The following is a 23,172-nucleotide window of genomic DNA, read 5'->3' as shown; positions in this document are numbered from 1 at the left end:
AGGAGCAATAACTGAGTTTAGTAAACAATGAGCAAGCAGATCAAAGTCAACAAATACAGCTCTTCATCCATCCAATGATGGGGAGAAGTGCCGTTTTCACAGCCTTTGATTGAAATCTGGCCCTACCATGAACCCACGGCAAGCACTAATGACTACAAGAATTCCTTAAAATGAGAGTACACACCACATCATCAGACGGATCAGATTTTGGTGATAGGGGGACTCGTCCGTTTCACCAGCTTGCAGAAAAACAGGAATCCAGCACAACATTTTGCATGTTTGCATTTACAGTAGTCGGAGGTAGCCCATGCGCAAATTTGGAAATTAGGCAAAATAAAAATCTCTTTTAACGTCATAATATGTCAAACTAAAATATAATTTAATGGGTCTAAAACCATCTTCCAGTTTGCCCACAAGAGAGCCAAGCATCAGTAAGTAATCCCAGTCAATAAATTTTTATGTTCCAAAGATCTCACAAAGCACATCATAGAAAGACCCCCCTTAGTTTACATTGTCCACAAAAGGATCCACTTCACCTGCACATTAAGAAAGAAAAATGACAGCAGGCTCACTTCACAAGTCACAACTAGGATGTTCTGAATTTCAACCCACCTGGCTTGTCCTCAGCGTCGGCTAGGTCTTGGAGACAAGTCAGCAGACCTTGAGCGTGAACCTGGGGGAGATCTTGAAACACGCCTGGGCGATTGCCAATCACGGTGCGTCTCATCATGTGGAGGCCTTCTGCAAACACTAGCATCGTTAAAAAGGCAGCTAAAGGCTGTAGATGATGTTTCACTAGCGTTTAGAGCAACAATCTGTGATAAATGGTTATTTAGGGATGAGATTAGAATTTGCTACTTACTCGTCATAGCCAGTGCCAACTAGACTACGATTTCCAATGTCATAATTCAGTGAGTGAGACCTCCGACCATGGTTCAGTTCACGATCCCGATCCAGAGTACGGTCAATTGGGGATCTTGAACGCTCTACCCGTCTCCTTCCTGGTGAGACAGAACGTCTTGGTGCAGGGGAGTATGACCTGAACAAAAAATACAAACTAATTTAACAAACAGGAGAAAGACGAGATAAAGAAGCACAAGGATGAAAAACTGTAAAGACAGTCCATTCATTATTACAAGAACATACCTAGATCGATATCGGGCCCTCGAACCTGAGTTGTATACAGGTGAGCGTGAACGTGATATCGACCGTGAACGAGAACGGCCTGGATAGATTGCACAGTTTGGATAGATTGCACAGTTAATTCCTCACCAAACTAAAATGCACATCAAATGATCAGTTCATGCAACAGCACCTTTTTAATTTAGACGAGGAATTATATAGAGGATACCAAGTTGCATTTATTGGTTTGTTATTAGAAATGCCAAATTTCCATAGAATGCTTGGGGAATTCACAGTAATTATTGCATACAAATTCTTGCCGTCCTCGAGATTCTTTGCCTCACACAACCATCATCAGGTGCAATTTCAGGTTGGAAAGTGTAGCAGTCCCTTGGAGCAGTAAGGGACAACATATACATGTATAATACCACTTAGATGATAGCTAGGCCATATTACAAAACTATGAGATCAAATTGGCATAGCGACATATTCTAAACGAGCAGAAAACAGAAAAACATATGCAGTTTAAATTCTAGAGAATATATTACAGAAACATAATAAATCATGTGCAGGTTACTGTCACAGGTTTTGAAACTTCTAGAACATTTTTGCCAGATTTACTGATAAAAAAAATCATGTGATCTGCAACAACCATGAGATAAGGATAATCTTTGGTGGAAGTAAATTTCAATATTGCATTAGAAACAACAAAAATGACAGAAAGTAGTATGGCAGAAAAAAACAAGACAGAAAATCGTTTGTAGGGAATTTATTTGTTTGTCTTCCTTCATGTGTATAATGATTTATCAAAACTGATTCATTATTAAGGACAATCTCTACATATCGACATTCATGGGGCCTTTCTCACTGGCCCTGCTGATGATCCCCATTGCATAGGTTCCATGCACTGCCTCTATAATCACACTCTCTTTTAATCTGGCAAATGTAGAATCAGCTCCTTTTTAGGTGTGTGATCTATCTTCAGGTCTATACCCAGTCTTTGCAGAATGCTAGTCCATTTCCAAAAATACTCATCTTGGCTGATTCAGACCAGTATCACAGGTGTCATTGGCATAATTGCAACAGTACCAGCAAAACAAATTGCAAATCACAGTAGACATCAATTTGTTGATGGTATTCAATATTCATGAAAAAACAAATTCAGACTAGTTTTAGAAACACCCAGTATTATCCTTTAGTGCATGAACACATATAATAATAACTCCACACCACATAATGATGAAACCACTTCGAAAGAACACACCAATTTACCATGTGAGATTACAAGGCAACCAATGGAAAAGTGCACACCCTTGCCCCAGAGATCATTCACTCTCCTTAAACTGGTAAAGGTCTCCACAAGTCTGCTAGTGTTTTCTCACAGTACAAGGACATCAGGACATAATAATCTCAGAAAAGCCTTGGTTTCTACTTTTTCCTCCAACAAATCGTCAAGAAGAGTCCATTCAAATTAGTTTGCTGAGACATATTTGAGTAATGAGAATAGTGAGAAGTCATCAGTTTTGAAAAGAACAGCCAATGACAGAGATTCCTCATGAACAACTGCCAAAAAAATCCTCAAGTCCCAAACATCATCTCTGCCAAATGCAGTTTGTTTAACCACAATCTGAGATCCATTGACATTGCCATCCTCTCCATGACAAGACGTACAGCTTCACTTGCCTATAATCTTGCTCTTCATCTTCCCACATGGGGCGCTAAATCAAGAATAATTCAGACAAGGAACATAGAACAAGTTAATGCAAGAAACACTCTTCTCCAGATTCATGATCCACTGTACAATTGTGGCAAACAGTTTTTAGGATATACAAAAACTTCATTTGTTTTATCAGAAAGACAGCTTCCCAAAGATTCTCAGAAAATGTTCCATGCTGAAAACAAAGCCACCAAGGTTTTAGGCCTGCAGTTTCTTAAACTTCGGAAACCCACTCAGCTTTTCGTGAAAATGCTGCCACCTGGTCCTCATAAATGTTCCTTCATTCCGTGGCCAGCTTCAACATAGAGAAACTATCTCAAATTCTTTATGCTAGCTATAAAGTAAAGGGATTCTTTGAAGCTTGAACTAGAACCAAACTTCATGTATGAACAAAAAGCATATTGCTCCATCACAACTTCAATAGAGAGAAAAAAATGAGTGCAGACAAGGAACTTTCAGAAGATAACATGTCAACAAGAAAAAGAACTGCAGGCCAAAAATTATGTGAACAGTAAATGAAGCCGTTGGGGTTTACCCTAAAAGATTCAAGATCATCATGCACTAAATAAGCTCCCTCATATTTGGAATCTCTTTGCTGAATAAATGCAGCCATAATTCGCTGGCACTCTTTAACTACAGATACATATTCAGCAAATGTTCCAACTTACATGGCTTCTAATCGCAGTAAAAAAAACTCACCTTTCTAGAAACTATAGACTGAAAGCAGTAATAGGCATCAAATATTTATTTCTTCCTACCCATGATCTCTTAGGACGAGTTACAGAACAAGCATAGCAGCAAATAATACACACATCAGAATACAGGCTATCTCATACAGATAGGGGTCCAAGGCATAATTTTTTAAGACACAAAACCAACTTACACAAACATCTAGATCAAAACAGTTTAATTTGAAGTTACTAAGTTACTAACTATATTATCAGAAACTTCCAGTTTTGAGAAATTTTTTCTCGTGTTGAACAGTCATACCTGTGTCACACTACACCAAGGGTCATATTAACATGACATATCAGTGAAGTATCTAAGATGGGACTTGAAGCATGTCTTTCTATTAGTCCATATAGTGACCAAAATTTATGCTCATCAACATACTGAAGTAAATCAATCGTCATGGCCCTAGGAGTCATGTAAACTTTCAGAATTTGCATCCAAGGAGCCACAAAAGTTTCGCTTTGCCATCATCAGGACGGTCTTCTAGCATTAACTGCATCAGTCTCCTAGCCAACAGCTTCACATTTCCACAATCAAAACTGATAAGTGAGATTTCCAACAAGTCTTTCCAGACTCAATTGCTTGAGCAAATGGTTCAATGAAATAAAGATCCATCCATTCCATTGAAATGGACATATTTGAGATCACCAAATGTTCCAGAGTTCCACTATTCAATCATTTTCATTCTTCTAGTTGCCGAATGTCTGACCTACTTCATACTTCATGACTTCTAGCCCTACAAACTCCACTGATTCCCAGTTCCCTAAAACAACCCAGAAATCACGTTGAGGAGCATTCTGCATTACATCATCCAACTGATACTAAAAATCATTTAACATTTGCAAGAAGATTTAACTGAACCAATATGATCTGTATTTTAAATAGTAAGAATGTAAATATCAGTACAGTAGTGTTTATGCTTGACTAGCCAATTGATACTAAAAATCATTTAACATTTGCAAGAAGATTTAACTGAACCAATATGATCTGTATTTTAAATAGTAAGAATGTAAATATCAGTACAGTAGTGTTTATGCTTGACTAGCCAATTGACAAAATTTTTAAAAGAACAGAAATCAGGAAAAGAGATCCATAAGGTTGTTAGGTTAGTTTCACACAGTTCGATCCCGCATAGTGACAAAACAGTGCATAAGAATTCAAATGAGAATTACCATAATAAGATGGTCGTCGCGCATCATATCCTGAATTTCCCCTGGAACACAAGGTAAAATTGTGAGGTGATGAAGCTAGCTATATTGGGAAAAAAGAAAAACATGACATCATGACAATCACAGCATGAACAGTGGATCATGCACATGTAAAATATAGCAAAACAAGAAACGTAGTGAACAACAAGGATACCTCACACGAGATCTGTTTCTCATATCCTCAGGCCGCTTGCGGTTCTCAGAAGCAATCACAACAGTTATCTCACGCCCACAAAAAATCTGGCCATTCATGTGATATTGTGCTTCTGAGGCATCAAAAGGATCTACAAACTGCACAAAACCAAAGCCACGAGGTTCTCTGCATGGAGAGGGCATCAAATTTTAGGCAAGTCAGAGAGAGAAAGACAGAAAGAGAGGGGGGCATGTAACAATAGGAACTCTAGAAAGGCAGCAAACTAAATAGATGAGATACATGTAGACATTATTTAGTGGTTTTTCCTCCAACAAAACCTTTATAACACTTCCAATGCAAGAAGTTTGCACTTAACTTAAAAGCAGCTAGCTGTCCAAGCTTAGTGGCTGACCTTCATATATAGTCAGTATGTACTGCAACTTCAAAAAATGCATGAAACTTCAAATTCTTCATATTCTTGAGAAAACATCAAGCACTTGACATCAACTTTGCTCCAAATTTATCTTCTTATGCATTTGACTTCAATTGGCAACCTTCTATCTTCTCAAACTTCTATTGTTGTGAGTTATGTTATTTCTCTTCATTATAAGAACTTCATTTGAACTCGACGCTACACCCCAAAAAAATCAACATGTTAAGCAATCCAAAACTGTGTTCTAAACAGGCTTGTTTTCAACTTCAAATGATGATACCCTGAGAACCAGTTCAAAAAACAATTCATTGTAAAAAGCAAAAGCATGTGCCTGATAATAAAAGCAAATGTCCCTTGCTAGCAACAATTGTTTCAATGATATGACCTCTCCAATCAAACTGTAAATTGACTTGAAGAACAAGACACGACAAAGTAAGACATAATAAATCGATAGTGTATTATGCTTGAGAACACCATCAACAAACAAGGGAAGCATTATCCGCTGTCAAATGCCTCCACTAGAGATAATAAAGCTTAAAATTTGGCATGAACGATGATGCACAAGTAGTTATTCGTCAAATCATACAAGCCTTGATTTCTAGGAAATATTTACATTATAAAAACCATACCCTGTGTAGTAATCTTTTGGCAGATAGACATCCCTTATCGGCCCATAGCGCTCAAAAGAAGTTCGAATATCTTCTGGCCTGAAAAAAAATATGAAGTACATGTTCTATCACATAAGGGTCGGACAATAGTTCAAGGACATGCGGTTTATATAGAACCCAGTCTCATGGGATTTCCTCTCTCCATGCAAGTTCATCATACATTACCTGCAATCCAGAGGAATATTACGGACCAGGAGACTTCCATTATTATTTTCTTTGCGGCCACCATATCGCCCTCGAGGAGGACTTCTTGCTCTTCCACCATATCCCCTCCTAGGAGGACTATAATATGGACTGTACCTCCTCATAATAGAACTGCAAGAGAATTTATTGGTACATAAAGCATGTAAGAACCTTTAAAAAATATATCTGAAAGTAATTCTGCCATTTCATCAAGTGAAAACCTAGGAACAAACTTCAAAAGAAATTACCAACTGCCAGATGGATAATAGAATACAAGCCACAATAAGAAAACCTATTTTCATGGCTTTGATCCCATATGCCAATCAAGAGAAGAAAAAGTTCACCTAGTCATAGGAACGAGAAAATTTTATCATTTCTACATTGAGACATATAAATCCAGAACATCCAATTATTAATGAGCTTCCCATATCACATAAGAAATGTTAAACAAGAACCAGGAAGTAGCTCCTTCTCTATAAATTCCACAAACACCCCTTTCACGGGTGTAGATACAAATCGATCAATTCATTTGACCCTCCGTCAGTATGGGACTGTTGCAGCTCGAACCCACAACATCCACTTTGATTGGATGAGCATGTCATTAGTTGAAACCATCAAATGAGTGACCACCACAACATACCAAGAGTATTTTTAAAGATGGAAGTTCGGATACACAAAGATCAAATATTGAGATCAAAAGAAATAACTTGCACCATATGTACATTCTAATCTTTCATTAGAAGTCCAGACAATTTGTACCATCTCCAATTAAAAGGATCACATCAAATTTCCACAATTAGAATTTACAGCCAATAGAATTGTAGGTCACCAAGGGCAAAAGTTCTCATAGGGGTAAGAATAGGATTATCTGATAAAAATGAACTAAGCTTGGATAATTGGGCCCATGGATCCCAGATTGAATCAAAGGACTACAAACTAATTAACACTGAATCAAGCAACCTCTCATGCATTAATGATAAATCTTCATATGAAATTCACTAAACATATCCTTCTATCATAGCCACCGATATCATCAATATTTTACTGGTATTTAAAGGTCAGCCTATATTCTCAAAATTCGCCAAAACATAAAATATCGTGCAAGATTCTTCCCAAGATTTTAAAAAAAAGTCACCTTTTCATCTATGGTACCGAACACTCCATTTTGCCCTCTGTACCCGTGTTGACACACGGGTCACAGTGTCGACATGAGTCAGACACCCAGACATGCCATTTTACCCTCCGTACATACAAGTTTGTATTGAATTTATACAACAACAACAACAACAACTACGCCTTCATCCCAAAACAATTGGGGTCAGCGATATGAACCAAAAAAGAAATTCATTTTGGGTCTTCCACATGAATCCTTTTCCTCCAATCATTTCTATCCAACGCCATGTCCTCGGTTCAAAGCATTCATATCCGTTCCTATCATCTCCATCCAAGTCTTCCTAGGCCTACCCAAACCTCTTTTAACTAATATATTTTCCCATTTCTCTAACCTTCTAACTGGAGCATCATTAGGCCTTCGCCGAATATGTCCAAACCACCGTAAACGATTCTCTCGCATCTTATTTTCAATGGGTGCAACACCTACCTTCTTACGTATCTCTTCGTTCCGAATCTTATCTTTTATTGTATTTCCACACATCCATCTAAGCATCCGCATCTCAGCTACACTCATTTTTTGAATATGATGTCTCTTGGCAGCCCAACATTCCGTACCATATAGTAAAGCGGGTCTAATAATCGTCCTATAAAACTTTCCCTTCAACCGCAATGGCATTCTACGATCGCACAGCACTCCAGTAGCACTTTTCCATTTCATCCACCCAACCTTTATCCTATAAATTATTGTATTGAATTTATAATTTATAAATATATTTTCAGTTTATAACTTTATATTTTTAGTATATAATATATATTTTAGATATAGCATATATATTTAGATTATATTCAGTTTATTTTGAATTTATTTGTATTTATGTGATATATATGTATATATAGCTGTGTCCTCATACCCACATTTTTTGGTATTGTTCTTGTTGTACCCTCCGACCCGTACCCAGTGACATTGCTTTTTATATATTTTAAGTATTTGTTTTCTGTTTTGTTTGTTTCTGTTATATTTTAAAAACTTTTCAAATTGTTTCTTTATATTTTTGCAAGAAAAATACTATAAAACTTATTATATCTTATCCTTCTTATTATTTTTCATATTTTCAAATTTTAGAATTTTCGATATTTTCCAGAGAAAAACAACTTTTTGAAAAAAAGAAAAAAACTCCAGAGGAAAACCTTGCTGAAAATTGTCGACAATGATATGGATAACTATGCTTTCTATACAACTTCAAGAAAATCATCCTCCTATGCCATTTCAGTACAGATGCATGTACGAAGCACACAGGTATGAAAGGACAAATGGTACTATACAAAAATTTCTAAAAAGATGGGTTATGTGTGTGCAAAAACACACACTTATGCCACTCTAGATGTGAAGTTATAGACAATCAATTACAAACTAAAAAGTCAAAAACATGTCAAATCTACATAGTTAACACAAAGATAAAGTTCATAGAAGGCACCTGTGATGTTGAGTGCAGGTTACACGTTGTTGGATCATAAAATGGATAAAAATGGGTCAAGCTGTTCAAAACCTAGATTACCCATATCTAGGAGTAACCACTACCAGTACAGGTACGGTAGCAGTATAGGGGCTTCGTAGAAGTCCCCATGACCATTCATCTTATGCATGCACATGAATATCTAGTTAAGATACCACAATGCACGCATCATTCATGATAGTTAAATAACATCTTTGCATGTAATACTTGTCTTCACGGTTCAGAGTCATCTTAGTCACATCCATGCAGATGGATCAACAGTAGGGTTGAAAACGGATCAAATTCAGGAAGGGCTTTTTGCAAATTTTTGGCTGTTCCGGATCAGACCTGGAAATCACAATACAAAAAAGCTAAGAAGAACATATTCCACACATCCATTCATGTGCTTGTCACTTTCTCCCGATAACTTTAGAACATCATCATTTACCATCAACAGATCTTCCAAAACCACTCCAAGAGATATCCAACGGCTCCATGTTATAACCAAACAAAAGACAAAAATAATGGGCATAACACTGTCATAAACAACACCAACGTAATTGAACTACGACACTCATCCGATCCAAAAATACGTTATTAAAAAAACGGACTAAAAATAACAATCAATCAATGGAGGCGTTGATATCCTCCGATAAAACAAGAACAAATGAAGAAGGTATAAACTAATTCACGATTCCGGAGTCCACTCGCTAACATTAAGAATCTTGACCCATTTCTACTGTCCAGACGAAGGGCACAGTTTTCTCGCTCGAGTTGAAGCACACAGTTAGAGGAAAAGAAAGAAGGAGCAAAACCCCCAAAACGAAGCCAACGTCCGGGCATAGGTTCTCTTTATCAAACATCCGAAGCGAAGCGAAACTCGCGCTTCCGCAAAGTAGACAATCAAAGAGACACATCCAAAACCACAAAAAGAAACACTAATTTCTCACCCACAAGGATAATGAAGAAAACCCTAAAAAGCCAGAAAGAAGCGCTCAAGAGGCAAAATCAAGCAAAGAAGAGATCTACCGAATCGACGAGCGCGTAGAAGAGACGCACAAAAAGAGAGGATCTCCCAAGGGTTTCTGAGAGAGAGAGAGAGAGAGAGATTAGGGTTTCTGCATAGAGAAAGGAGAACGAGAATAAAACGTGTGGTGTTCGTGCCCTTTTATAGGCGTGAGATGCAAGCTATGATTTGTAAGTGGGTCCGGGTCGGGTTGATATGGTTAAGTTTTTTTGACCCAGAGTAAGGATGTAAACTGCTTTGGATTCGGATTAGATGTAGTCAAATACCATATCCCACTAATCGGATGTTGACCAACTGAATTCGAATTCGGATCCAGATAGCCAAAATCTCTTGACAGATCCAGTATTTTACATGTAAATGGATTCAGATATTCATGGGATTTTGTAGCAAAAAATAAAAAATAAAAAACATATCTACATTTGATTATAATTAGATATGGTTTTAGCTTGCCAAATCCTAAATAGTCAAAAAGCTCTAACTGCTTCTTTAAGAGCCAGCCCCTTAAAAAGCCCCAAGGGGGTTTGGTGTAGTGGGGTGGTGCCTTGGTTGCTAGACGGCCATTCTCATGTGTGTCGCCCTCAGGGGCATAAGGGCAAACAGGGGTGTAGCAAAAAAAAAATTGGTGTGATAATATAGGGTTTGGGGGCCGCACCCCCAAGTTTTTTTTTTTTAGATAAAATAAAAAATGGCTACAATTATTAATAAAAATCTATTTCATATGGACAAATCAAACTATTTACTGCAGTCAGAGCTGGGCTAGGACTGGGCTACAAAAATGGATAAAAATCTATTTCATATGGAATCAGGGCTGGGCTTTTAAAAAAAATAAAATAAAAAAATAATTGGGCCGGGAGGCAGGATTGGTATTTGACTACATCTAAATGGTCGCCCTTCTGTGTAATCCAATGTGTAGCATAGGCCTCGAGGGCAGGGCTCCTAGCGTTGAAATTTTATGTTGTCGGCATGACGACCATAAGTATGTCGCCAACGCAACTAAGTCTTATGCCTAAGCCAGACTAGTCGGTCAAGTCGAACTTAAAAAAAATAATAATTCTAATAAATTTTTTAAAATAACATAAAAAACATATTCAACACAATTTATGAAGCCAAACAACCTAAACTTAAAAAAAAAATCATGAATGAATCAAAACAATTAAAACATAATTACATTTCTAACATTTAACTTCATCTAAATAAATATTTGTTTAATTGCATCACCTTGATATTATAAAACAAATGTAAATACGGACCTTAGTGTCCTTCCACTACCCTAGACACCTGGGGAGCGCCTAGGTGGTAAGACTTGCACCTAAATAGCATGGTCGGCTTAGTCAGCAGCTTAGGCGGGATTTTAAGTATATCGATTAAATCCTTCTAAACGGATTCTGATTCACTCAAATATTAGATAAAATCTGATCCATTGATATCTCTAGACCAAAATCAATGAGGTTCTGGTTCGGTTTGGGGTGTCTCTTAGACCCATATGGATCACTGGCTCAGTAAACATAGGTTAGGTAAAAATATGGTAAAGCTTTTAATGAGTTGGGTTGGACTAGGTTTGGTATAGATGTAAAATGGGTGAAACCTTTATCCATTTGGTTTGAAATTGATTCATATATATATATATATATATATATATATATATATATATATATATATATATATATATATATATATATATATATATATATATATAAAGATGTTAACTAGTCCAACTTGGTTTGGATCTAAGAATTATTGAATATGACATAATCGGATTTGGATTCAGAGTTGGATGTAGCAAGGTAATAACGAATCAATGAATTTGCATCCAATTAGCTAATCAATTGCATTTTATATGTAATAGAGTCAGATTATACAGGCCACATACTTGGATTCCTATGCAATCTTGCAGACTAAATCTTATTATTAATTGAATGTTAATTTGTTTACGAAATTAGAGTAAATGACTTGGTTGGGTATCTGATCCAAAATCCAATATGTACACATCCTACACATATAAATCTGTTTGGTGTCGTCAAATAATTTAGGTTTGTTTTAGTTTGAGCATGCAACTGGTAAGTTACTAATTAGGCCTTAGTCAATTTGGGTTAAGAGGATTGGTACTTTAACTTTCATAAATTTAGGGGCAATTAATGTTGAATAAAGATACCAGAAGAATTTGATTAGATAAATTCATAAATTAAGAATGTGTATATACTTGTATAGGTGTAAATTGGTTTGGATACCGCCCCTGCAAGCTCTGTGTCAGGAGCAGTTAGTGCATGTCACCTTGTATTGGGAGGGTGCAACTTCGAATCCCAATGGTATGGTTGTATAACTTGTAGGGGTCTGCCTAACCTCAGCTTTCTCCGTTGAAAAAAAGGAAAAAAAAACATATTTTGTACTTGATAGATATATAATGAGTAATTTACAAAAAAAAACTGCCCAAAATCTGAAAATTGTTGTTATTACATTTAGGACATGTTTGGTTGCTCCTTTAAATAATGATTTTGAATCAATGTGATTCAGAATCACATGGGTGAAAATGTAATTCTTAATCTCACACAAATTAGAAAGTGAGTCTCATTTGCAGAAGCAAATGAGATTCAATTTCTCACAGGTTACCTTTTTATGCTTGGTTGAGACCCCATGTAATTCTGAATCACCTGATTCTAAATCACATTGATTCAGAATCATTTTTAAAGGAGCAACCAAATGTGCCTTTAACCGCCTATTCTATTTCAATGCATGCAAATACCCGCTGAAAGTATAAAATAATATGTTTGTTTTTTTATTAAACAACTCACCTTATGTATGGTCTTTTGTTAATTAAACAACTCACCTTTTTACTATTTGTAATTTAAATGTTATATAAACCAAGATTTTTACCAATATTTTACAGAGAAAAACCTATATTTTAAATTAAAAATCATCTGAGATTTTCCTTTGCCAAAAAGAACCTGAGAATGAGACTATCCAGATACTTGCAGTCTATGTCACATGGGTGCGGGTGCGGCACTTTAAAAAAAACTTGGGTACGGGGTGCGGCAAAAATATAAAAAATTATATATATATATATATATATATATATATATATATATATATATATATATATATATATATATATATATAAAGTCTAAAAGATGGACATAAATGACTCTGGGTGTATTGACTGCACCCAGGATCAGGTTGACCGCATCGGTGCGGGTACGGGTGCGGCACCTAGTTGAAGAGTCCCTGTAACATAAGTTGCAGTAAAACAAATAGAAGTGACAAACGCTAGCCAAGAGGAAGACGGCACCATAGCTACAAATTACTCGAGGAACTTTCACAGGTTAACATGATCTGATACAGTTCCAATCAACAGAATTTTTCACAAGTAAAAGAAGATTCATAAGATATATGAAAAGGATAACTTTGTTTTTTCCCTACATGGATCAATGACGTTTGATACTTGTTCAGTTTGTCTAGAGTAAATATAGTATTGGATTGCAGCAAAATGATGGTAGTGCAATTCACCATCACACAGCAAAAGGAGATTAAAGCATCACTGAGAAGCAATGCATAATACACGAGCTCTTCTTTCCTTCTACAGATTTTCAGAAAAAGGTTAGGAATAGAAAATAAAGAAAGTCTCTCTCGCTCTCATGTTCATGCAGGTGCGTGGGTGTGATTGGGCTTTGGAACAACAAAACTCTTTAGGCAGACCAACAGAGAATAATAGCCTCTGACTTTTCCTCTACACATTCCCATACTCCTACTTTGCTAACATTCTCAAGCATTGAAAATAAAAAATAGAGCTTCACAGAAAAGGACACACTACCAAAATACACTAAAGCCTCCTCTATGACAATAATTCTCACTGCAAGCAGAAGAATGTGGATGCACAGTACCAAGTTTCATTCCAAGTTTTGTTTCTGCTATTCAAACAAGTCTAAGCTCATTTGTTTATATATAAAAGAAATTTAGATACGTACAACAGTAGAAACATGACTAAAACCTTCCGCTGGGCCCTCCCTAGCTGGGCCAAAATCTGAGAGCTTTGCCTTGAAGTTTTCATCCAGGATGATGTTTGATGCTTTGAAATCTCGAAAAATTAAATGCACCAAGGATAGACATATGAAAAGCCTGCCATACAATTCACAATTTAAGAATGGAAAAATAAGAATACAAAAAGGAAAAAGAGGGAAAAGCAAAAAGCAAAGCATGCAATACCAACAGTCCTAGAAACAACTTATCAACCCCTAATTCCTACGCATGAACTCCAATAAGTGGGCAAATAGGAAGAGTTCAGAAGGCAAAAGGAAATCGAGAGATCCATGATTCCAAAAGAGCCTGCATTAAAAGCATAAATTAAGTATAGCATGCTGGTGACTCGTAAAAACCACCAACTGTTAGGATCATGCCGCATAATCTAAGCATTTAATAGCTTTTTCATCTTTATTAATCATTTCATGTTCCCAAATTGCACATCAACCTGAGAGTTCAGAAAGCCTTCCTCCTGAGTCAAGTTTTCATTAGTCAATGATTATCTCTTGAGATCACTGACTCTGTTTCATTGACTTATTTAAATTTGAACACTGACTATGAACACTGCAGAGAGAACACAATGCTACTGAAAATGAGTTCCAGAATCAGTATATAATCCTGAACTCCCAGAAATACAAAGATGAAGAGTTCTGTTACAGTTAAAATGGCAGCATAAAAATACATAGTGATCAACAATCCAAGGCAGCCACATCCAAGAAATAAATGAGCTACCAACTGCTTAAAAGCTTCGATGAAATGATTAAAGATTGAGAACCTGAAATTCCATCTCTTCATGGAGGTATGCTAAACCACAAGTTGCATCCTGGGCAATTCTCAACCTAAGAACCCATGGAAGAGGATCTGAAAAACGAGCTAGTAAATGGTCTTCAAGGCTTCTATTTTGCATAAGTTCATATACCAAGAGCCTTTGGATCCCTCTCGCACCATCCTCAGCACAATATCCCACCAGCTTGACATGGTTTGGGTGCCTCACCGCTCCAAGAAAGTTGACTTCGGTAATCCATTCGTTGTGCCCCTGCATATTAAAAGGTAGAGCAGATGATAAGAATCTGTTAGATATGCTCAACTGCCAAAAGGTTATTGAGTGACGAAAAAATAAAAAATAAAATACAATAAGAAATGAACAAGAGAAAAATGTAAATGCAGGGTTAAGTCCTCGTGATGGCTTTTAGCTTGCATATAACAGTAAGTTTGGCATATAATATATGGACAATAATCTCCTTATTGCCCAAGGAAAAAAAAACACTGTTGGCCATATGCCAATTATAAAGTAATTAACCTGAAAAAAAAAACTATAGCAGCTGCTCCTGTTTTGGGGGTTGAGAATACCTGCTGGTATTATTGTTATAATGAACTGTTTCCTGTTATTTATTCTGTATATTTTATCTTCACCTTATTAATTACTAGAAAACCCCATTAACCACCGCCGTTCTTTTGGAAGCTGACATCTTTATTTGGTTTGACATTTGATAAATGACACTTTCCTAATGTGGCAAGCCTCCAGTAGCCACAATTTGCCCATATTGCAGATTTATCGTGAGCAAGAAACAACTGAAGGAAACAAAACACAGCAAGAACACACAAAATTACGTGAAAAAACCTCCCCTCAAATCTCAAAGAGAGAAAAAAACCACGGTCGCCCAAAGGAAAAATTTTATTGCTCTTTCTCGACAGATACAAGAGAGAAAGAAAAGAAGGAATTTATATAAGGCAAGGGCGACAACCATAAACCTGAACAAATCGGCTCCGATCCATAAGAAACCGGGTCTCAAAATTAAGCTCAAGAAAAAAAATTCTTCCGACGGGCACGGCCCCCCTAGACCCCCGCCCGCTAGCGAGACCCGCACCGGGGGAGCCCCCGAACCCCCCCTTACTGCAAGGGCAAAAACTTTGAATCAGGCTCCACAACTCATCAAAAAGTAGCAGGGTTTTACAAGTTACAGACAAAACATGTTATCATATACTATTTTTCATCTTTTCTCATATACAAATAAATCATAAGTTTTTTTTAAGGGCAAGCTGGGGTTAGGCTGACCCCTACCAGTTATACAACGCTACCATGGGATTTTAAACTTGCAACGTCTCAACACAAGGAGACATGCACTGGCTGCTCCTACCAAACAAGCTGAGAAATCATAATGTTCTGATGATGTATAAGTAGCTTTATTTCCATTTACTCTGAATTTCTGATTGGCAAATACCCAAACTACATTAAACTGGTTCAGGGGTTCAGATTACAAACTGCAAAACAACTGCTCAGCCACATTTGAATGAAAGCAGTAACCATATCAATACATACACCAACCATGTTTATGTTAGGCACCGACCCAGTCTGCTGAAAAATGCTACAAAAACCAGTGGAGAGAGCTTGTTTATTTATTCATGGATGTCATGCAGAGGAGCCCCTTGTAAGTCTACAAATAACTCACATAATTATGCATTGTAGAAATACTCATCCATTGCAATTACTAGTGCCCATTTAAGTGAAATCCAGGACAATCAGTAGAACAATCTAACTGAACATTTTTTGGGGGTAAGCTAAGCAGTAAACGTTAACAAAATGCAACCACCTAATAACAAGTTGGCCATTCAACAATGTCTCATCATTGATTTTCCTTATATCATCAGAACTTGGTGAGAATTACACAAACTTCAGCTTCCTATACCTAGTACTTACCATTCCACCTGCATTGCACTGGATATTATCAATGTCACCCCTGACTATTCTGAGATCAAGAGTTTTAAACCTCCAGCACTTAAACCCAACAGCTATCCCTACGTGTAATCATCATCCCTAAATCTCCAGTTTCCATCTCATGGACTGTAAGAAAATGAGGATCTTCTATGAAAGCACAAATGCTTTTAATAAGTGTCTATTAAAGACACTTTAATCATAACCCACAAAAGGGTATAAATGAGAGACCTCAAAAAGGAGAAATAATACACTTTATATAATTCACATAAAATGCTTAAGAAGCATTGTTACAAGGAGAGGGTAGTCACCCCTATTTATATAAAATGAGGGAGAAAGAGGAGCTTTTAGAGGGCTTTAGGGAGATGTTAGAGCTAGTCCAACAGCTCTGATTGTAGTCGTTGGACTTATGATCTAGACAAACCTAAAAATATAGAAATAAAGAGAAAAAAATAAAAACTATAAAATATTATATATTAAAATATATTATATTATATATACTTATATTTATGTATATATACACTTTTTAACACTCACCCTCAAACTTACGATACAATGAAAGAAAGTTAGTTTAAGAGGAAATGATATCTAGCAACAGTGAGATGTTTGGTGAAGAAATCTGTAAATTTGTATTTTGATGTAACATAAGGCAGATAAATGGTTTCATGTAGATACTTCTCTTTGACATAGTGACAATTTATTTCAATATGTTTGGTGCATTCATGAAATGTTCGGTTGTTGGCAACGTAAATCGCATTATTGTTGTAATAGCACATGCGTGAGGCTTTTGTCACTTCAACTCTCATGTCAACCAACAGTCTTCTAACCTAGACTACTTCCATTGTTGTGGTGGTCATGGCTCGGTATTCAGCTTCGATTGATGAAAGAAAGACCTTCTATTGCTTCTTGCATTATCACAAAATCAATGATTCACCTAAGAAAACACAAAACTAATAGTTGAGTGTCTGCTATTGAGATCACATTCCCAATCAGCATCAATATAAGCAATTAAATCTAATAAAGATCAAGCAGACAAGAAGAGGCCTCATGAAAGGGAAAGACATAATGTATCTAACAATAAAAAAAATTGCTCCCATGTAAACAAAAGTGAGAGCATGTTGAAATAGACTAATCAAACCAAAAAGCCCTTCTAAGCATGTGCAAAACACTTTTGAAAATTGTGAACATTCGCCAATCACATGAATTGTATCAACAACAAATCTTCTATCAAGAACTTTAAGGTAGTCTTAGCAATACACTCAAAAGGTAAGTATCATATCAAAAACTCCTTGATGGCTCTTGAGTAACTGAGTTGACTTAATGCAATATAACTCCTAGGAATCACAATTCCAATATGTGAATATGTTATATTTTTACAAAAATGATGCATACCAAAAATAATATCCTTTACACACTTTAACAATGTTAGGTGAAGCTCTTGAAGGATAAGTGAAATTGTTGAATCTCTAACGAACCCAACTCATCTCCATTGACAAGTGATTTTTTTTTAAAACAATTACAAAAACCATTCCCAGAGATCTTGGGCCTTACTGACATAACATAATCTAAACCACAATGGATCTTACATTAACCCAACCATCAACTAATTAACCATATTCATCAATAATTAAAATTTAAGAATGTAATCAAATAAATGTCTAAAATTATGAAGTCACACTGTCCCAAAGAAAGTGTAAAAAACAATCACTCAATCTCATAGGCTCCCTATGACAGTCGATCTCATCACTGGGCTTTGGATCATTTGAAAAACATAAAGGGCATTGGGTCAGAATCAAAGATATTGTGTATGAAATCCTCTAAAGATCCAATTAGGCAAGAAAAGTATAAATCAAATCCATGCAATATTTTTAGAAGAAATAAATTACAACAATATCATAACTCAATTAACCATTAATGCATTTAATAACAATTATCATGCAACAACAATAACTCACATAGAAAAGAATATGTAAGAATGCATGAACTAATGTAAAATAGTAAATATGCATGATTCAAATGCACATGCATGAATAACTTATTAAGTTATTATCATAGTTTTATTTTGCATGCATGACCCTATTAAATGCACATAAATTTAGTTTCACTTTTCAGTAAAACTCACGAATACTCAAAACGGGCACAAAAAATTCTCGAACTTCAAGATAGGTTTCCCTTAACACATAATTTGTATTTTATTATTAGGTTCCACACTTGGCCCTCAACCGATATCAAGAATCAACACCATCCACCGGAACATTACAAATCAACATATAATGTCAGAAAACCAAAGAAATCAATATCCACTAATGTCACTTTCTTGGTATACCAATAACAATAGCTATGTCTAAACACTACCCCTAGGCAAAGTGGTCAAGTGTGTTATTCGTATACTAACAAAGTGACATTAGTGGATATTGATTTCCCTAGTTTCCCAACATTTAATGTTGATTTCTAATGTTCTGATGGATGATGTTGATTTCTGATATCGGTCGAGGGCCAAGTGTGAAATCCAGTAATAAAATACAAACTGTGTGTTAAGCTACAACAAGAAAACTATCTTTAACTTCAAGAATTTATTGTGCCTATTTTGAGTATTTGCGAGTTTTAATAAAAAATGGAACTAAATTTATGTGCATTTAATAGAAACATGCATACAAAAGAAAACTCTAATAATAATTTAATAAGTTATTCATGCATATTTACTATTCTACATTAATTCATACATTCTTGCCTGTTGTTTTTCATGTAAGATATTGTTGTTGCATTATAATTGTTATTAAATGCATAAATGATTAATTAAGTTATGAGATTGCTGTAATTTATTTCCTCTAAAAATATTGCATGAATTTGATTTATGATTTTCTTGCCTAATTGGATCTTTAGAGGAATTTGTACGCACGATCTTTGATTCTGACCCTGTGCCCTTTATGTTTTTCATAGGATCTGAAGCCTAGTGATGAGATCGACTGCCATAGGGAGCCCACGAGACTGCGTGACTGTTTTTGACATTTTCTTTGAGATAGTGTGACTCCATAATTTTAGACATTTATTTGATTATGTTCTTAAACTTTAATTATTGATGAATAAAGTTAATTAGTTGATCGTTGACTTAATGTAAGATCTCTTGTGGTTTTGATTGTGTTATGTTTGTAAGACTCTTGATATCTAGGTATGGTTTTCACAATTGTTAAAAAAAAAACACTTTTCAACGAGGATGAGTTGGGGCCATTACATAATCAATAGCAATGATTGACAGTATCTCAAGATTCACAACTTTGATATGGTACGAATCAGAAGAACGTACAAAAAAATTCTCGAAGTGTGGTGTAAAAAGAGAAGGCATTGCCTTTGTAAATACTAGTAAGTTGCAAAGAAGCTGCAAAGAGCAGAATATACATATTATAAGAATTTGAATAAAACAATCACAGGAATGAAGAAAACTTGCATCTAGAAGTAAAAAATGGTCACACTTGCAAAAAACCAAACAAGAAGTAAAAAGTCACGCAAACATTAAAGTAAATGACATCACATTTTACATCAAGGTAATAAGCAGAAAATCAAAGAATCAAGTAACTAATATTATTAATAATATCATGAATACATGTTGCTTGGGAACCAGATGTTTTACCACATATTGGATAAAAAATCCTCTTGACATCTTCCCTAGGAGCCATAATCCAATGGACTCCAGCTGCTGCAAGGACCACAACACTGTTTTGACTCCACAAAAGAGGTGAAGTACAGTGCAAAAGAATCTTCACATCACTGTTTCCATCACATGAAAAACCTGAATTTTCCAACAAAACTGAATTTTTTATTGCATAATTTGATCTTAATAAGAACTCATCTTGTCCTTCCACATAACAACTGAACAACGACATAAGAAAATTTGAATCATCAACTTGTCTTCCCATGAATCCACAATCATTTTCAGATGATGCATCAAGGTTCACACAGTCAGTTTTAGAAAGTGAGATCTGATCACTGGAAGGTGAATAAATAGCGGATCTGTTTGGAAGGCCATATCTTGCAACAACATATCGCAGAATAATCATTATTAGGATGATTTGTCCCCACTCATCAACGGCAGGAAGAATCTCACACAGCCTACAGAAGCTTCTGCCTATCAATATCAAATTATTAGGGCATATGTAATTGAATGCTGCTGCTGCTGTTCCAACAACCCCAGGTGAATTGTCATTTACCAACATAGCAATAAGCTGCAATGTGAGAGATAAAATTGATAAAAGAATGATAAATGGGAGCTAAAGACTTACTGTATTGAAAATTAGATGAAGAATTCACCTCTTCAATAGCACTATAGGTTTGCTACTGGTGCAAATCATACAACTTTGGAAGGGCATTAGCAGCACACTTCCTAACATATGTAGATGGATCTCAGGCACACTTGCCAACAGCTGCTAAAACAAGAGAGGCTACAACATGTAAACCAATACCTGCCATAGCACGAAGAGCCCAGGCACACACTAATGGGTTCAGATCTGATAAGTCCCTTTGGAAACAATTAATCGACAACAATGCCTCATTTGGGCTTCTGGATTACACAGGCAAAACATATAAGAGATCATGAAAAACAAGAACCTCATCAATGTCAATTACATTAGTAAAATCCAGCTAGCCACCATCATCGAAGACAACAATGAACATATTTTTATATCACATGCAATTTTATACAAATTTCAAAAGGCAAGGGATTGTAAACTAAAAGTGGGCCAGCTAATCAGGTCGGGGAGGGGGGTGTGCTTGCACACACTCATTTATCTAGACCACTGGGATAATCTGGATATCACATTATGCTCCACAATGCAACATCCCAACTTATCCAAATTTTCTCAATAAGTGGGTTTAGCTGAACACCATAAAAATGTCATCTAGCTGATGCTGATGCAGATAAAGATGACTCATGTAGTCAAATGCAGCAGGCAAGGCCATGGTAACCAGGGTCCCTAGATATAGGCAACACCGACCAAACATCAGAATGATATTATTGTTAAAGCACATTAACATAATAAAACTCAAAACAATGCCCTAAATCTCAAAGATGCAATTAAAAAGCAGAAACTTTCATTGTTCAAATAGATCAAAAAAACCATAAAATCTAATCAAAGAACAATAACATCCATAATAACATTCAAGTAATAGAAGAAGAGCTAGTTCAAGTGACTTTTTGCAAAACTCATAATAGTAGTCGAATTCTCCAAAACTTAGGCATGATCAAAAGATTATCTCAAGAAAAGGTGCTTGAGGATGGAAAATGATGACTGAGAGTGTGTGTCAACAGTACATAGATAAAAAACAGAAGATTATGATACTATCTCTCTCTCTCTCTTAAAACAATGATACTTTCCCAACATACCAATATTACAACCTAAGCAAGCTAGTCAATCAACAAGCCCACAAAGGCTCCAGCTAATCAGGTGTCTTCCCATTCCACGTTCAACTACACGGAATTCCAATGCCTCTTATGGAAGAAGGCAAATCAAGACCTGATCAAAAGGCCATACCAGTGTCCCTCGAGGATTGATTCGTTGAACAAGACGATCAAGAGGTTCAAAAAGATTAACATTAAATTCAAGAGGTTCATAAAGATTTACGTTAAACAATAATCATTCTGACCTTTTTTGTCTAACTAGTCTTTTTTTTAATTTAATGTATGGTAGTTCAGAAACCTCATAGCTAGTTCAAAGTGGTGGGAAGCCAGCAGTCAGCAAAAGGAACTCAGAAAAACTAAAAGCTTGTTCAACATATTATGTTCCATTTAACCCACAGACTTGTTCTCAATCAAATCCTAAAAGATGACTTAACTGAACCAAGAAGGCATGTGAGGAATCTGATTTCAAATTGGGCTTTTTTTCGAATCGATGCGGGGGCTGATTCAATTTGAATATGCCTATATATATATATATATATATATATATATATATATAGAGAGAGAGAGAGAGAGAGAGAGAGAGAGAGAGAGAGAGAGAGTAATGGGTCCGTGCTAAACCATATTGGTGTTAAATCTGAGCTAAAGTGCGTTGACCGTCCATCATGCGCATTGATGGACAGTCAGCATACAAAAAATGCAAAAATTCTGTTTTTGACCTTTACTGACACACTAAAAGTGCTAGTAAAGGGATCAGGACCTTTACTGTCGCTTTTAGTGCGCCACCCAAAGTCGAGTGCATTTTTTTTAAAAGGTCTTTACTGGTGCATTAAAAGCGCTAGTAAAGGTCAAAAATGCGATTTTTGTATGTTTTTTTGTGATGACCATCCATTAACGTGCATAATAGACCGTCAGCGCACTTTAACTCCGATTTAACACTAAATGGATTTAGCAGGACCCATTTCTCTCTCTCTCTCTATCTATCTATATATATATATATATATGATAACTCCTAACCACGTTGTGTGCGCTAAAGTTGCAAAAATGACCTTTAGCATGGTTGCTAATCGCCACTATATACCAAAGGATTTTTAGCGACCGTCACTGGCTGCACTAAAGGCTTTTTCAGCAAAAAAATAAAATAATGAAGGAATCCGTCTTGCACAAGCATGCATATCTTCTCATAGTAAGAAGGTGGTTAGCATCTCTCTCTCTCTCTCTCTCTCTCTC

General features: G+C 36.0%; 1 protein-coding gene across 1 annotated transcript; it reads right to left on the bottom strand.

Moving 5' to 3' along the window:
- Positions 1 to 316: 316 nt before the first annotated feature.
- On the bottom strand, positions 317 to 9,952 carry LOC149828269 (serine/arginine-rich SC35-like splicing factor SCL30A). Its single transcript, XM_090017487.1, has 9 exons — positions 9,832 to 9,952; positions 6,179 to 6,328; positions 5,975 to 6,052; positions 4,934 to 5,098; positions 4,744 to 4,784; positions 1,147 to 1,225; positions 863 to 1,039; positions 613 to 741; positions 317 to 536 (listed from the first exon to the last, which is right to left on the bottom strand). Exons 2-8 carry the CDS (start codon positions 6,319 to 6,321, stop codon positions 624 to 626), a joined length of 801 nt encoding a protein of 266 aa, XP_089873613.1. The 5' UTR covers positions 6,322 to 6,328; positions 9,832 to 9,952; the 3' UTR covers positions 317 to 536; positions 613 to 623.
- Positions 9,953 to 23,172: the final 13,220 nt, after the last annotated feature.

The sequence above is a fragment of the Nuphar pumila genome, chromosome 9 (assembly GCF_984573655.1).
Source record: "Nuphar pumila chromosome 9, dmNupPumi1.hap1.1, whole genome shotgun sequence".
NCBI lineage: Eukaryota > Viridiplantae > Streptophyta > Magnoliopsida > Nymphaeales > Nymphaeaceae > Nuphar > Nuphar pumila.
This window is presented reverse-complemented; position numbering and strand designations above follow the sequence as displayed.